The 16,032-nt window shown below is 45.0% G+C and overlaps 4 protein-coding genes across 5 annotated transcripts in view; 1 reads left to right on the top strand and 3 right to left on the bottom strand.

The window, feature by feature from the left end:
- On the bottom strand, nt 1–2,189 carry exosc3 (exosome component 3). The gene is made up of 4 exons (XM_012814366.3): nt 1,902–2,189; nt 1,274–1,423; nt 781–932; nt 1–613 (listed from the first exon to the last, which is right to left on the bottom strand). The coding sequence occupies exons 1-4, from the start codon at nt 2,115–2,117 to the stop codon at nt 406–408; spliced, it is 726 nt and encodes a 241-aa protein (XP_012669820.1). The 5' UTR covers nt 2,118–2,189; the 3' UTR covers nt 1–405.
- A 696-nt stretch (nt 2,190–2,885) lies between these two features.
- Nucleotides 2,886–4,054, bottom strand: LOC116220701 (probable pancreatic secretory proteinase inhibitor). The gene is made up of 4 exons (XM_031568678.2): nt 3,724–4,054; nt 3,606–3,637; nt 3,380–3,492; nt 2,886–3,129 (listed from the first exon to the last, which is right to left on the bottom strand). Exons 1-4 carry the CDS (start codon nt 3,770–3,772, stop codon nt 3,084–3,086), a joined length of 240 nt encoding a protein of 79 aa, XP_031424538.1. The 5' UTR covers nt 3,773–4,054; the 3' UTR covers nt 2,886–3,083.
- Nucleotides 4,055–4,649: 595 nt separating this feature from the next.
- On the top strand, nt 4,650–13,536 carry nipsnap3a (nipsnap homolog 3A (C. elegans)). 2 transcript variants are annotated; one of them, XM_012814365.3, is made up of 6 exons: nt 4,650–4,831; nt 7,428–7,626; nt 9,136–9,297; nt 11,458–11,607; nt 11,877–11,963; nt 12,082–13,536. In XM_012814365.3, the coding sequence occupies exons 1-6, from the start codon at nt 4,757–4,759 to the stop codon at nt 12,156–12,158; spliced, it is 750 nt and encodes a 249-aa protein (XP_012669819.1). In that variant the 5' UTR covers nt 4,650–4,756; the 3' UTR covers nt 12,159–13,536. The 2 variants fall into 2 exon arrangements, with proteins under 2 accessions (XP_012669819.1, XP_012669818.1); XM_012814364.3 differs by having other exon boundaries at nt 4,656–4,834.
- Nucleotides 13,537–13,886: 350 nt separating this feature from the next.
- abca1b (ATP-binding cassette, sub-family A (ABC1), member 1B) overlaps nt 13,887–16,032 on the bottom strand; it is a 38,979-nt gene continuing 36,833 nt past the window's right edge. Inside the window, exons 46-47 of the mRNA XM_031568989.2 lie at nt 15,712–16,032; nt 13,887–15,313 (exon numbers count right to left, since the gene is read on the bottom strand). The exon at nt 15,712–16,032 is cut by the window's right edge and continues 16 nt beyond it. Coding sequence (XP_031424849.1) covers nt 15,149–15,313; nt 15,712–16,032 — 486 coding nt within the window. The 3' untranslated portion in view covers nt 13,887–15,148. The remainder of the gene's footprint in view (nt 15,314–15,711) is intronic.

The following is a 16,032-nucleotide window of genomic DNA, read 5'->3' as shown; positions in this document are numbered from 1 at the left end:
CTTGTCTGATCAGTTTCTGTATTTATTTCCATAAAAAGGTACAAAAACAAACAAATTACAACAGAGAACAGTATAGAAGTCATCAGGAACTAAAGTACCCTGTTTCACACTGCAGCACGGACTGTACAGAGTGACGGACCAGAAGACTGCAACTGCCAAAACAGTCTGAGGAGAGCATGAGAGGAAAACACACACACACACACACACACACACACACACACACACACACACACACACACACACACACACACACACACACACACACACACGTCCTACAGCGCACTGTCTAACCTCTTGAAGAGAGCTTGTCTCTGGTTGGATGTCATGTTCTCACAGCTCTCCAGCAGGTTGGCGACCTACACACACAGCACATGCACACGCACACACACACAGCACACTCACGTCCTAGAGCGCTCCATCTGCCACCCTCTTGAAGAGAGCTTGTCTCTGATTGGATGTCATGTTCTCACAGCTCTCCAGCAGGTTGGCGAGGATGAGGGTCTGCTGGGTGCTCTTGGCCTTCACCCACACACGCCCGTTCAACCCGACCACCAGCTCACACGGAAACAGACCAGACAGGTCTGCCACGATCTCACTCTGAGGGGCCAGCAACCTGCGCACACACACACACAGCACAGGGAGCAGGGGTTCATATACAGGCACTAAGTGAGTGAGTGAGTGTGTGTGTGTGTGTGTGTGTGTGTGTGTGTGTGTGTGTGTGTGTGTGTGTGTGTGTGTGTGTGTGTGTGTGTTGTGCATCATGTGTGAACACATACACACCTACGCACGAGACCCAGTGACACGCGAAAGAGGAACCCCCCCTCTCCAAACACCCCCATTCCGTTGGCACGACCACAGCTGTCGATGCACACCAGCTCAGGCTCCATGTCCTTATTAGCAATGATGAACTGGGCAAACACCAGGTCCCCCACCTGCCACAACAAACACACACACACACACACAGACATGAGTGTATACAGAGAGAGAGACATGAGTGTGTACACACACACACACAAACACCATTATACACATATTACAAAAAGCACACCATCACATAACAACACAAATATTCACATACGGTGATGACTAGACCCAGGAGAGTTGACTTGGTCTAATCAACTTCATGGACATGTACAGGACGAGTCCACATGTGTGTCTGACTCTGGGACATATCTGCCTGCTTAGAGCATCTTCTGTTCATAGGAAGTCTCTTTCCCAAAGGTTGTGTCTATGTTGGGGCTTTCCCACTTGCTGGTCAGGTGTGTTCACTTACCTGTACGTTGGGTCGGTTCCGCTTGGTGGCTCCCTCGAAAGCGAGGTAGGATAGGGAGGCAAGCTCGCTCCCACCCACGTCCACCTTAAATATGTCTCCTGATTTGGCCGTCACAACGCCAATCACCGTCTCACCTTTCACCGGCACATACTGTGGGGAAACGGCAGCCGTGAGAGCGTGAACTGGGAACAATCTAAAATCTTTCTTCTTGGCCATAGAAGCCTGAGTTCTTTGCTATGTATGCGGTAGTTTTATATGTTATTTGTACTCATGTGAAACCACCCAATGTTTGTGAATGTTATAGTTCTATATCCTACATCTTGTTTCTTGAAACCGGCACTTGTCCTGTAGTCATTTCCCTCACCAGACTACCAGAACTCAACTAAACTAAACTAAACCAAAACAAACCGAGCCATGCAACATTAGTCATACATTGTTATAGTTACTATCTGAATACCAAGTTTACCAATACCACGTATGAGTCAACTCTAATGTTACTGCTAGTAACTAACTAGCTACTTAGCTAGTGCTAACAACTTTTTTCACAGGTTAACCTGAATTACATAATATAACAACAAACACATACACATTATCTGTTGCTGCTGACAGTGATGGTCATACAACTCACCCGTTTCTGTTGCGAGTCTATCCAGAACACATTTGGAGGTTTGTGCCGTAGAATGCCACACTTACACACGCGTACATCATCTCCGTCCCGCCGCAATCCTGGGCCACAAATCACCTTCTCGGGCTTCACATTGGACGCCAAGTCAGGCAGGTCAAATGTAAAGACATCTCCAGGTAATAAAACCTCACTAATTTTCTCTTTAAAACTGTTAAACATGACGGGTCTAACTCAGTACAGCGACTCCGCTGAATTGCGTGCTACCCACGTTTCGGGGGGAAATGATTCAATGTAACACCCTTTTGGAAACAGCAAAATATCGGTCCTGTAATGCCACCTAGTGCCCGATACAGGTAATGCAATTCTGCAATACAATGCCAGCTATCTACGATTGTTTATCCAGTGTAAGGGCTGAAACACACCAAACGCGTTTCTAAAAACGTGTACGCTTCAAAAACGCCTTGGCAAAGTGCGGCGGCCAAAACAGCCGCAGGGGCACCAGGCTGTTTTGCCCGGCGCCTAGGAAGCGGAGCTGCGTGCGCAACCTGCCTGGGCCGAGTGTAACATTGATGAGGGGTGCGCCTCCGCGCTGGAAAGTTGAGAATAGTTCAACTTTTAAGCGCATCTAAAAAACGCCAGAAAGACGCAACGCGTGGCGGAGAAAAGGCGCACACGCAAGGCGCGCCGTACCATAGGAAACAATGCATTTGCTAGCGTCCCGTTTTTTAAAACGCGTTTGGTGTGTTTCGGCCCTAACAGGTGTGACGCGGCCCATTATGTGCAGTCACTAAATGAGCCTAGGCTGCTGGCACAGCTATTATAAGTCGCTATGGGTAAAGTCGTCATCTAAATTAATACATTTAAATATACAGCAACACCCACTGGATGATCTTGTGTCTGATCTCTGAGCACATACCAATGAGGAGATGTATGAATAGCGAATATGATTATCTGTAGGGTTTAGGGCTACTTTCTTAGCCTACATACATTACGAGCAAAAAGACTCCACCAGTTAATTCAATCAGTCTAACATTTTAATATTCAAAATAAATGTTTTGCACATCAATATGAATATAAAAGATAGTTATAGTGTTTAGATATTAATTAGAGAAAGTTATTAATAAAAACAGATTTATGCTAATTCAACAGGTACATTATACAGGTTCACGCAGGGGCTTGGTCTCTTCAGCAGCGGCCGTCTTTCACGATCAGGATGTCCGCGTTCGTGTCCCTGTGAGAACACGCAGTTACTTACTAAAAATGAATGTCACCTTTCCCCCCAAAAAACACGCCATTTAAAGACTGCAGGAGGTCACCATTATAGCCTTCTGTGCGTAAAGCCAAGCCTGACCAAGTTTCAAATACAAGTGAACAACGAGGCAGCGAAACATATGATAGCCAGAGAGACACATGCAGTGCCATAACTACACGTAATTACACTCATTAACACACACTCAGGTATTACAGGGAATGAGACTCACAGTCTGTGCACACAGAGTGCGCACTCGTTTGGGTACGTGTGTCCGTTGTTCCCACACACCGGCGAGTAGTTGAGGGGACATGCTTGGGTTACGCTCATATCCCCACACGCGGGCTACACTCAAACACACACAGACGGACAGAGAGGGAGAGAGATAATCTTCGTCAGATAGGTGAAGAAGAATGAAGGCGGGAATGAAGTCTAGCAGGGCAGGGCGCGCATCTCACCCTTCTGTAAAGTCGCGACTTGTCCTCCGCATCTGAAAATATAGAAACGGGATAGTTGTGTTTTCTGAACAACTTATTACGTTTACACCGGGTTGATGACGAGATGAGAATGTCTTACCCGCAGAATAGAGAATGGCCAGGCACAGAAGCACTAGAGCTGCACGCATCCTGTCTTTGAGTGGGAGTCGGTGATACGAGCGCAAGGTGAACTCAGTCAATGATAGTAGTTGTGTCCTTAGGCTCGTGCTTAATCTCCAGTCTGCCTTTAGATGCTTTTCCTTCGGGATCTCACGTGCGTCTGAAGCGTCTGCTAGGCTGCGTTAGTGACTCTGGCTCGCGGGTTTTTGGCTGTGATAAATTATGACGCGGGTGGTGATGTTTTGACGCGGCCCCCTCCATACCCTCCCCACGCGCCGCTATTGTCTAGTCTTTATTAAGGGATAAACATTCCGGTGAACGAATACTGCTGAGCGCATGCTAAAGCGCGTGAGCTGGATCACATAACTAAAACAGGCGCATGGGAGGGGCGCGGCAGGTGTGTTTGTGATCCAGCGCCTCGTCCACGTGCTGCATCAGACGTTACAGCAATATTTGGTTGACAAAATTAAAGAAAACGTTATTGTTTGTTTGTTTGCTTAAGATAGGCTTAATTCCTCTGAACTTCTCCAGGAGATATTGCCGTTTGGCGCGTATAGTTATAGAATATAATTAAATATAGGCCAATATACTCAAAATATATAATTGCTGTTACTATTTTTCAAAGATGGAAATCTATATAACTTGTTATTAACCCGTAATTTGGGAAATTATATTCTGCTGTGTCAAAGGCTTTTATAAAGGCAACATTCCTTAAAGTCCGATCAGTATCCTGTTTGGACAGAATGTGCATAGCGCTACTAAACTTGTAACACATAGACATTGGAATGCCGACGTAACCTGTGATATGTGAGTCAACGGACTGGATAGCACAGGACTGTTTGCCTGGGACAACTCATTCTAAGTGTCTCCGTAGCTTCTGGCTGTGAAACTCTTTTCGGACTTGAACTTGGCACTTCGGCTTCCGTACTTTGCGTTACGGATTATGGTAGAGATAAAAAAGTTTCTTCGCACAAGTGGCGCTGTCAGTGTAGGAAAGCTGAAGTCGAGGAGCGATGTTGACAGCACGCAAAGCCCTGTGGAACGCGTCGCGGCTCCTGGAGAACGTCATCGCGCCTAAGAGCTTGCAGGTGGTGAGTCTCAGTTTTCATGGCAAAAACCCTGAATGTAGACCAAACTGTTAGATAGATAGTTAACAGCAGACCGCTTAAGTCATACGTGCGAAACTAGGCTTCTGTCATAGAAAAGAGAAGTGTCGCGTTGGTTTGATTGCGAAATGTGTCGCTTTAATGCTGCACTGGGCCGAAGTGCTGCACGATTTTGTATTGGACTGGGGTTGCGGCTAAGTGCACTAACCCCTTCCCACCCCCACCAAGCCCTTTTTTCTGTTAGACTGATTGGAATGCAGTGGCAGCGCCAGACATTTTTTTTCTGCAGGTGCTATGGGGGAGCTCGGCGTTTTAGCGAGAGTGCTATGAAAATGAGGGTGATAGCCTAATGTGTCACATGGTTGTATACTACAACACCCCCCCCCACCATATCGTCTATCATCTGTTTACATGTTTGCTCTCTAAAGCATCTTTGGGTCCATGAAAAGCGCTATACACACCGATTGTGTTATTATTATCATTATCTAGGCTACTTCCGACGGACGCGCACATAGCCGCGTTCATCTGCGACGGTCACTGACAAAATGCATACAGCATGTCATAGAGTCCGCAATCCAAAATACTTCACTTACTCTAAAACACTTGTGGTAGTGGGGGTTGAAGTTGGGCGCCAGGTGACCACTACCATGTCAGACAGAGTGAAATTAATCTTGGAATAGCAGATAGAATTAACTAAAACAGTCAAAGAGTCAGAAATGCGTTAAAAGGTATATATTATTTCAGTTCACAATCAATAATCACATCGAAACTTGTGTATACCTAGCACACAGACAGACTGCTTTTCCTACGCTAAAGAGCCTTTGATTTTTTCAAGGCGGCTCAAAAAAGAGGAAAAAGGCCAAAAGTAAAAATCTTCGGCAAAAAAGGGCCTCTTCGTTGCTAATCAACCGAAACGAGTTTTCAGCGACACAGGGCAATCAATGCATGCAACAAATCAGACAGCATTCATTAAAGTTGCACAGCTAACAAGACCTTCGTTACACTGTACTCCAACCACGCAAACTGTTCCAACCAGCTTTTACAAAAACACCTTTGTTGGACTCCAAACATGCGAGGTAGATATTTCTGGAGTTTTGGTCTTCTCGAACCATGCTTATGTCACTGATGCTTCTTCTACGTCCCTCTCGTTTCTTAATCGTTCTTCCAAACGTGGACATAGCAAAAGGTAGCAAAAACCGATGCATTGTTGATGTTAACTTGAAACTACCACGCACTAGCTCGCTTTCTCCTTCAACCGTGGTAACGTCAACGTTCACGCGTGCGACGTGAAAATTGGGTCAAAGGTTATGACAGAATGATTGCTCTGTGTCTAAGACAATCTGTTAATTTCAATCTGTTATACTTTTCTTTTGTGAGTTAAATTTTATTATCACACAATAAATAACGCAGAATGAAATTAAATAACAATAATAAATAAACCATTATTTTCTTGGGGGTGCTATGGCTAATCCAGGGGGAGCTGGAGCACCCCCTGGCACCGCCCCTGTTGGACTGGTTGGGCTGAGTGGAGCATTTTTGGTTTACTAGGCAGTTAAGAGTGGCCTAAAGGTGCAGCCTTACAGGGGCCCAGTCCTATAGGCCTTTGGGGAAATAAGCTTGGGGTTTGGGGGCTCCCTTTGAGCCGGAGGGGAGGGGGGCGCGGAGACGCCCCTGTTATGACAGAGAGTGAAACTGCAACACTGACTCTAAGTCCAACAACAATTTGTGACCCACAGGAGCTACAATCCTGGGTTGCTTACAGTGCTGCGCGAGGCACCAGACATGTCATGACTCGTCTGTCTCATTCATTTTGGCACGCAATGAATAGAGTTCATGACTCAATGTGACTCAGTTATTAAAGACCTGTTGATACAACGTGGTGAATAACAACAGTGTAAGAATGTGCGTTCCAGCGGGAGAAGTTGACCCAGTGGTTGTAAGCTGTTGTACCTGTGGTTGTGCACGTGCATCGTCAGTCCTGTGAGCGTGACTTGTGCCCCAGTGCAGAGTCCAGAGATTGCACTCGTGGAGTTGGCCTTGGCTGATAATTAACAGTGATCATCATTCCTCACAGGAACATGAAGCCCACGAGACACCTGCAGATGTATGCTGTCTACCGCTGAATAACTCCCCAGATTAGTTTTGCTGTTGAGTCTTGAGCTCAGTTGTGCGAGAGTTTAGAATGGTTGCCATGGAGATAGGCCTCTTAGAGTAACTTCATCATATGCAAAACAAATGAACTGTTGCACAGTAATGTAACGACACCGCTGTCGTCATTGACTTTACATTAAAAGGAATAAGATCCAGTCTACTACTGTCTCTCAACTGACCAGTTGTTTTCAGTGTCACAAGTGGGAGCTACCAGTAGGAGGCACAGTTTGACCTCTGTTTGTGTCCATGTGTTGGATTCTGTTTGCGTATGTTTGAATGTGTGTGTCTGTGTGAATGTGCAAATGTGTGTGAGTGTGTGAATATCTGTATGTGTGTGTATATATTTGTATGTGTTTGTGTGAATGTGTGAATATGTGTGTGTTTATATATGTGTGTGTGTGTGTGTGTGTGTGTGTGTCAATCACAGGCCTGCATCTCCACAGACCAGCAGCAGCACGGGACATTCTATGAGTTCCGCACATATTGCATCCAGCCACACCAGAATGCGGCGTTCCTGCGCCTCACCAACGAGAAGATCCACCTGCGCACGGCACACTCTGAGCTCATGGGCTATTGGAGCGTGGAGTACGGAGGCCTCAACCAGGTCTTCCACATCTGGAAGTATGGTTAGTGTGTGTGTGTGTGGGCAGACAGCCTGTGTTTGTGCATGTGTTTCTCATGTATGTGTGTGTGTTATGCGTATCTGTATGTGTGTGTATATATGTATGCATGTCTGATGTGGCTTAGTGCAGGGGTCCCCAACCTTTTTTGCACCACGGACCGGTTTAATGTAGGCATTATTTTCACGGACCGGCAGATAAATACAGCAAAAATAAAATAACGCGACCGGCATAAAAACGAATGTTAAGTGCATGAAAAATACAACTCACCATTGTACTGACTTGTACTTTATCCTATAAAGCAGTGGTTCTCAAAGTGGGGGGCGCGGACACTCTCCCGGGGGGGCGCGATGTCACAGACGGAGAAAAAAAAACGTCGAGGACCTATGATTGTTTAGTGAAAGCTCCCTCTGTGGCGAAATGCAAAGGGCTGGACTGACACAAACAAATCAAATACAGTTTCATTTCTGATCCATCAATAAAACGGAGAGTTATCATTTGAACGCGAGTTGCACCTATTCTTCCGTGTATAAAAGTAACTGCAGGGACAATTCTGGCATTCATGAAAGTTTTCTCATCTGGGATTCGTTTTTAACTTGGACCAGAATTTAAGAACGCTAAATAGCAGTGGTGAATCAGCCAGATTGTTTTTAAGGGCTTAATTTGTGAGAAACCGTTGGTGATTGCGTTCACGTCAATTCTACAGACATCCCCCGATTTAAATAATTATAAAAATAAAAAATATGAGAATATTTGAATCATTAACAATTACGTTTCACATTTAAATGTACGCTTCTAAGAGTCATCGTAATGTTCTAAAAAAGCACTACACGAACACTGCAAATATAAGTGGATAAATAAATAAGCATTATGGACACATTCTGCAACAGTAGCCTACCTCCACCTCTGCACTGGTGAAGTTAGGTCTGCGTTTAATCCACTGGTGCTTGCTTTCTGCTTTGACATGATTTTGATCAGTCTGAAGTTGATTTCGCGTTGCTGTGGAGTCTGTGGATTGTGCACACGTCTCTTCAGTTGCATGCCTCTAAGAACGTTTGTTTCTTACTCATTTTCGCTAGTTTGCGTGCTTGTTTTTTGAGTAACATATCTCGTGACCGAGAAAAGGGTCTTGACGTGTCAAGAGGCACAGGCGAATGTTACATCGGGGAAAATCCGGTTGTTTTTCAAAATAAAACACCTTTCAGACTCTAATAATTAATACAACGGAAATTATATAAATTATTTATTCTTTCTTTGCGGCCCGGTAGGAAATGCCTCGGTACCGGGCCGCGGCCCGGTGGTTGGGGACCACTGGCTTAGTGTATTGGCTTATGTGGGTGTCTGACGTGTGTGTTTGTCAAACGTGTGTATGTCTCTGCACAGTGTGTACATCTATTCATGTCTGTGTTTATGTGTTGGTGTGTAATATGTCTCTCTGTCTATATGAGTATGATGTGGATGTGTGTGTTTTTTTTATGTGTGGCTAATGTGGGTGTGTGTGCCTCATGTGTTCAGACAGCTATTCTCAGCGGGCAGGTGTAAGGGCAGCCCTGGCTCAGGACCCCAGCTGGATAGAGCAGTACATCTCCAAGGCCATGCCCATGCTGACCTCACAGGACAATGAGGTCACATACATGGTGCCCTGGAGCAAGATCCAGCGCGCCCCCAAAGAGGGAGGTGAGAATCACACACACACACACACACACACACACACACACACACACACACACACAAACAGCACCCCATATTTAGAACTGCATAAAAAAATTATCTCTAAGTCTAAAGAATATGATATGATGGGTGACTACGTGCGCACAATACATTAACACTCCCAGCTGCGTCTCTTCAACTCACAGTTCTGCATGTCTCAACACAACACACTCTGCTCATTTTTATGCATGCATACACACATCCACCCGCACACGCACACACACTCACACACACACACATTGTTGGAATACTGTTATGCCCACCAGGCTTATTTGGTGAGACAACGTTTAAATAAAGTTATTTATTAAAGTAAGAGAATACTAAAAAAAAAGGCAAAATATCATCAGTTTAGTGATAAACAAAAGTGTGATGTGAGTCTAGACTATGTTGTGTATAAAGAGAGCAGAAGTCCAATGCGTGCTGAAGAGGAGAGAGTGGGAATCCCACACACCAGCCAGGTAGCCCTATTATGGCCCCAGCAACCAATCAGACGACTAGTACAATACACTCACAATACACACTGTCTATTGTCTGTGCACAGACGGCATTTGACACTCTTTGTGCTGGTGTGTTGTCAGCCTCGGCACGCACTCACCTCAGTGCCATCAGGGGGTGCTCAACCACATCCATCTCATTTGCACAACTGCCCTTATGTTCTTTGTGTCCATAGATTTTGCTCATTCTTTGTGTATACATTTTTTTTAGGAGTGGTAGTGTATTAGAAAAAATGCAATGGTGGATGCATTATGCCAACCGGCTGACAAAAATTAGGACATTTGCACATATCAGTTCAAATAGAGCGAATTGAAGTGAACATTCAATGAACACAAGAATAGCTGTTCCAAAAAAGGAAAATGTCGGATAGCTTCACCTCGGTGCCATCCAGTGTTAGCTCCAGTGTTACATGACGACTCAACCTTGAGGTAATACTAACATTAGGATAAATATATTATTACTTTGTTGTGCTTGGAATTGATGGAATCGAACAGCAAAATATTACGTCACTAGTAGGTTCGTAGTTCCTGCACCGAACCAAAAAGGCTAAAAGGGCCGATTAAACGTTCTCTCACTGGGTTTTGAATGCAAACCACCACCAGGGGGCGACATATCTTTACTCCACCTGCAGCTGTCATCAGCTCAGACAGGTGATGTTGATTACATGAAAAGAACAACTAATTAAGAGGTGGGTGATTACCTATCCTACTGGGGTTACTAGTAGTTTTATTTTTCAGTGTTTTCGGAAGGAAAAGCCTTAAGGTTTATGGGAACACTATTGTCACATTGTTTTGACAATGTGGTGTTAAGATTGGATTTCGAAATTTCAGACAAAACTGATCTCATTTGTCTCTGCTTCCGTGACGATGCAGCGGACTTCAGGGGGGTTATTGCTTCTAAACAGAATCGACTAATATTCACCTGTGAATTGATTATCTGTTCCTTCGTTTTTGCAATGATGGTGGTCCATGACGCATCTGAATCCCGAACTATATTCTCCATCTTCATTTCCTTAATTTTTTTATTTGGCAGCACCAGAGGCACATTTGTGCTTTAAAGGCGCCATCATGTCGTACATCGTATCGGTCTTCAGCAGCATAATGATTAATTAGACAATTGCTTCAGCACCTGTGCCAATCAAACCCATCCATCGACATGACTGACACGGGGTCCCCCCGGGTCAGAGAGATGTTGATTGGTTTGACATAATCTATTGATTTTATGTTTCCTAGCGACTTTATTTGCGTATTCAGCGTATAGGGCGGGCCGGCCGGCAGTGTGTGCCGTTGTGTAACAGAGCGATGGTATCCCATAGTGCAGTAATGTGAATGGAGGAGATTAGGACTAATCTCACACATAGCCGCCTCTGGGGATGTTTACACATCAGACACACACACACACACACACACACACTCACACACTCTCACACACACACACACACACACACACACACAGGTCCAGGCCATCAGTAGCAAACAGCACTCCATGCTGATTTTATTTGACCTAATTTAGTTGACCTGCCCTGTATTTGGCTCTATCTCTATTGTTCAACTTTTTTTCAACAGAGGATTCTGAGTCTGGTTTTGCGTGTGTGTGTGTGTGTGTGTGTGTGTGTTTGTGTCTGTGCCACAGGTGTGTATGAGCTGGCTTCATTCCAGATGCGTCCGGGTGGTCCAGCGGTGTGGGGTCCAGCGTTTGAGGCGGCGGTCAGTGCTCACTCAGCCGTGGGCTATGCATTGCCTGTCGGGGTCTTTCACAGCGAGTTCGGACCCACCAACCGTAGTAAGCACTGCTCTGTGTGCGTGTGTGTGTCTGTGTGTGTGGGTGTGTGTGCGTGCGTGTCTGTGTGTGTGTGCTTTCATGAGTGTCTGTGTGTGTGGGTCTGCACCCGTGCATTGTCTGTGGTGAGCATGTCCTGTTTAAAAACAGTGTCACAGTGTGTCTACTCACTTTGCATTCTGTGAAGCACATTGAAACAATGCTCATTGTTAATGGCATGTACACAAATCACTACATAAATTCAATTAATTGTGTGTGTGTGTGTGTTGCAGTGCATGTTCTGTGGTGGTATGAAGGGGCAGATCAGCGTGCTGCTTCCAGACACAAAGCTCATGGGGACCCTCGAGTGGTGGCCGCAGGTGACACACACACACACACACACACACACACACACACACACACACACAGTCACTGTTAACATTATCCATGTGTCTAACATTACGTCTGTGTGTGTGTGTGTGTGTGTGCTCTTTGCAGTGAGGGAGAGTGTGACCTATCTGGTGTCTCAGCAGAATAAGCTCATGTTCCCCACACCATTTTCACCCAGCAAGTGAGCAACAAAACCCGTCCAGATATTATTCTTGTCAACTACTGACCAGAACCGAGATTAACCCCTTCATCTGATGTATGTTTTATAAACACTTTATGAAGATGTTATTAATTATCCCTCTCAGCCGATGTATGTCTCATAAACACTTTATTACACCCTATGAAGATGTTATTAATTATCCCTCTCAGCCGATGTATGTCTCGTAAACACTTTATTACACCCTATGAAGATGTTATTAATTAACCCTCTCAGCTGATGTATGTCTTATGAACACATTATTACACCTTATGAAGATGTTATTAATTAATCCTCACAGCTGATATATGTCTTATAAACACTTTATTACACCCTATGAAGATGTTATTAATTAGATGTAACTCTTTAGGAGGAGGTTGTGTTAATGGTAATAAAGGGAACATTAGTTTGACGTTAATGAGATTAGAACGTTAGATTCATGACTTCATTAGATTAGAACATTCGATTAACGAGTTAATTAAATTAACGAGTAACAGTAGTCTCTGTTAAACATACCCCCAGGACCAATGTGAAGAGTTATTTCAGTTTTTGAGTTTTGATGTTTATTTAAGTGGTAGATGTTACTGGAGCACACACACTTATGCTGTATGTTACCTAATTTTACTAGACTTAAGTCTTACATATACACACACACACATACACACACTAGGGTGACCAGATGCAAACAGACCAAATGTGGGACGCGTAGTAAGTTTGTGTGTAATGAAACAGAAACACTTGTATACTGCCGTTCTGCTCATTAACACATTGGGTTTGGTGATGTAGCAGAGGAGATTCATGTCTGTACAGTTTGATTGACAGCCTCTTGATGACCACCTTCCCTGCTCTCTTCTCAGCCATGGGATGACAGCCAGGATTTTAGACAAGCTTGGCTATGTTGCATTTGTATGAGCCAAGTTGCTGCTTTTGATGAAGTGCTATTAAATAGAAGTGAAATTAGTGCTATTAAATAAAGGAGAAATTAGTGCTATTAAATAGAAGGGAAATTAGTGCTATTAAATAGAAGTGAAATTAGTGCTATTAAATAGAGGAATTAGGGAAATTAGGCCACAACGGCATGAGCGGTTCATGTGCCAGGTGGGTAGAAGAAGGCATCCATGTGTTCTTTTTCTAACAATTATTGACCAAATGGCAGATGAAAATGCAGGATATTATCTCCAGTATGTGGAATGCCCGACATAGGGTCAAAGTGCTGTGCAGTACAATGCAAAGAGGGACACCTGGTCACCCTAACACGCACACACACACACACACACACACCTCTACTTTTGCAAACTGGGCTCATGATACCTGATAAAAAGATGCTACACTGTCCTGTAATCTGTAATAAAACTGAAGTTATGACAGACTTTAGTCAGTGATGAGAACACACCCAGACATACACACATACAGATACACATAAATGATAAAGTTACTACTTCCAGTAAACAAGGCTTCTTCAACAACCAGAATGTTCTGATGAAAAATCCTTATCCAGCTGCCCCAGCAATGTGTTCCTTCCTCCTGAAGAAACAGAAACTGTTAATACCCCTGCCTTCTCCTTACACACCAGCATTTACTCCTCCCTTCTCTTTACACCCCAGCATTTACCCCTGGAGTCTTCTACAGACTGCATCCGCACACACACATTTCTACATGTAGACACAGACACACACACGATCAGCAATAGCACACACAGAAACAGTGGTCTTACAGATTTGTGGTAGTTTTATTTATTGTTAGTATTGAACATAGTAACAGCTCTCACCGATGGCTGTGGCAGTCTAGTGCATACAGTCCTTTATCACACTCAGCCAACAGCAGGCACAGCGCTGTCTCTCAAAACCCACTACTCACAGACCTCCCAGTGCAAAATAATCTCACATGATTCCAATCACTCCATACTGATGCTGGTAACCCCGCCCCCCCCTCCCCCTGTTCATTTCCTCCCCGTCTCTTTGGGGACACCATACTAAGGCTGTGGTCTCTAGCCTGTTTAGTGTCTTGTTGTCATAGATACTGAAATGTTTGGACTCTTGAATTCTAAAATTAGTTTGTTGTGGATACTGGAATGGTTTGGTTCTAGAAGTGTTAGTTGTGGATACTGAAATGGTTTGGTTCTAGAAGTGTTAGTTGTGGATACTGAAATGGTTTGGTTCTAGAAGTGTTAGTTGTGGATACTGGAATGGTTGGGTTCTAGAAGTGTTAAGTTGTTTGGGATTCACAAATCAAGACTTGGTTGACATGGATACTGTCTATACTGCAGAATCAGTTGAGGTATTCAGGTGCAGTTGATTGTGCAGCTTCACTTAGCAAAGGAGAAACCCCTAGCGAACCTCTAAAACATTTTATTACAAAAGACCTATCACATCAATCATACACCAAGCCACTCCTACAATTCCTCTGATTGGTCAGCACAACACATAATGCCCTATTAAGACTTCAATTCCAAAATTGTAAAACTTTTTGTTCATAGATTTCTGTTTGTATTTACAACATAAATAAAAGCTAAGAAATCAAACACACTGGTGTCTCTGAGACCCAGATAATTCTTCATGTGTGTGCATTTAGTGAGCTCAGCCACACACACAACTGGGGAGTGTGACACTGGCCCAGATACACACACACACACACACACACACACACATTCACACACACACATCCTCACACACATCCTCACACACATACACAAATCGAGGCAGTTATTCAAGTTTGACATACTCATTCATTCACATGTGTGTGTGTGTGTGTTAGGGGGGTGGTCAGGTGGCCATGCCCAGCTGCCCCCCCAGGAGATTTCAGTTGCATTGACTTGCATTGAGTTCATCATTCTCCACAACGGCTCCTGCAGTTTGCACCTCCGAATTTTCTGAATTACAGTTCAGAGGCCATAGCAACAGAGAGACATAAGGAGGAAGATGGAGGTGTCCCCGTGAGCCACAGGGCGTGTCTAGTCCTGGTTGCCAGGAGACGAGGCCGTCACACAAGGCTATCGTTGACCTCCTTGGAAGGTGTTTTGGGGGAGGGTCTGTGGGCGGGGTTTAAGAGGGACATGCCCATCACGGCCTCTTTGCGACGCACTGATAGGTCCTTGCTGTGTTCCAACGGGTCATCACTCTGGTCCTTAGCAAAGTTTACAAACACCTGAGGGAGAGACACAGAGACAGAGAGGTCAGTGCACTGAACACACGCACACACACACGCACGTGCACAAACACATGCATATCTAGTCTAGTGTTGTCTGGAAGATGTCTCACACACACACCCACACATACCTGGTCTAGCGTAGTCTGGGAGACAGAGTAGTCTCTGACACACAAACACTCTCTCACACACACACACCTGGTCTAGCGTAGTCTGGGAGACAGAGTAGTCTCTGACATACACACACACACACACTCACACACACACACACACACACACACACACACACACACACACACACACACACACATACCTGGTCTAGCGTAGTCTGGGAGACAGAGTAGTCTCTGACATACACACACTCACACACACACACACACACACACACACACACATACCTGGTCTAGTGTAGTCTGGGAGACAGAGTAGTCCTCTATGCAGAGGCGCTGCTTGTGTTTGGCCAGGGTGCTGAAGATCCAGGTTAGAGAGCTGAGGGCAGAGGGCAGTTGGTACTGCAGCATGTTCCGGTGCTTCTCCTTCAGCAGAGACCCGGGAAACTCCGCATTTATGAAGGCCAGCACGGGGCCTAGGTCTGGTTCCGGCCCGCCCACGCGCAGAACGATGGTGTAGCCGTCGCCAAAGCGGTTCTTCAGGTGCTGGACGCTGCCCAGGCAACGGAACCGGCCGTTCACCATGATGGCCATGCGTGTACACAAAGC

Source organism: Clupea harengus, chromosome 6 (assembly GCF_900700415.2).
Source record: "Clupea harengus chromosome 6, Ch_v2.0.2, whole genome shotgun sequence".
In the NCBI taxonomy this organism is placed as follows: domain Eukaryota; kingdom Metazoa; phylum Chordata; class Actinopteri; order Clupeiformes; family Clupeidae; genus Clupea; species Clupea harengus.
The sequence above is the reverse complement of the archived record's forward strand: the minus strand, read 5'-3'. Positions and strand labels throughout refer to the sequence as shown.

Excerpts from the sequence above, each read along its gene's own strand:
- exosc3 (XM_012814366.3), bottom strand. The coding sequence starts at position 2,117 with ATGTTTAACAGTTTTAAAGAGAAAATTAGTGAGGTTTTATTACCTGGA. Across the intron at positions 933-1,273 it reads GGAACCGACCCAACGTACAG|GTGGGGGACCTGGTGTTTGC; the intron begins GTAAGTGAACAC and ends TTGTTGTGGCAG. Across the intron at positions 614-780 it reads TCACTGGGTCTCGTGCGTAG|GTTGCTGGCCCCTCAGAGTG; the intron begins GTGTGTATGTGT and ends GTGTGTGCGCAG.
- LOC116220701 (XM_031568678.2), bottom strand. The coding sequence starts at position 3,772 with ATGCGTGCAGCTCTAGTGCTTCTGTGCCTGGCCATTCTCTATTCTGCG. Across the intron at positions 3,638-3,723 it reads GGCCATTCTCTATTCTGCGG|ATGCGGAGGACAAGTCGCGA; the intron begins GTAAGACATTCT and ends CTATATTTTCAG. Across the intron at positions 3,130-3,379 it reads GCACTCTGTGTGCACAGACT|GGACACGAACGCGGACATCC; the intron begins GTGAGTCTCATT and ends GTGTTCTCACAG.
- nipsnap3a (XM_012814364.3), top strand. The coding sequence starts at position 4,757 with ATGTTGACAGCACGCAAAGCCCTGTGGAACGCGTCGCGGCTCCTGGAG. Across the intron at positions 7,627-9,135 it reads CTTCCACATCTGGAAGTATG|ACAGCTATTCTCAGCGGGCA; the intron begins GTTAGTGTGTGT and ends TCATGTGTTCAG. Across the intron at positions 11,964-12,081 it reads CCCTCGAGTGGTGGCCGCAG|TGAGGGAGAGTGTGACCTAT; the intron begins GTGACACACACA and ends TGCTCTTTGCAG.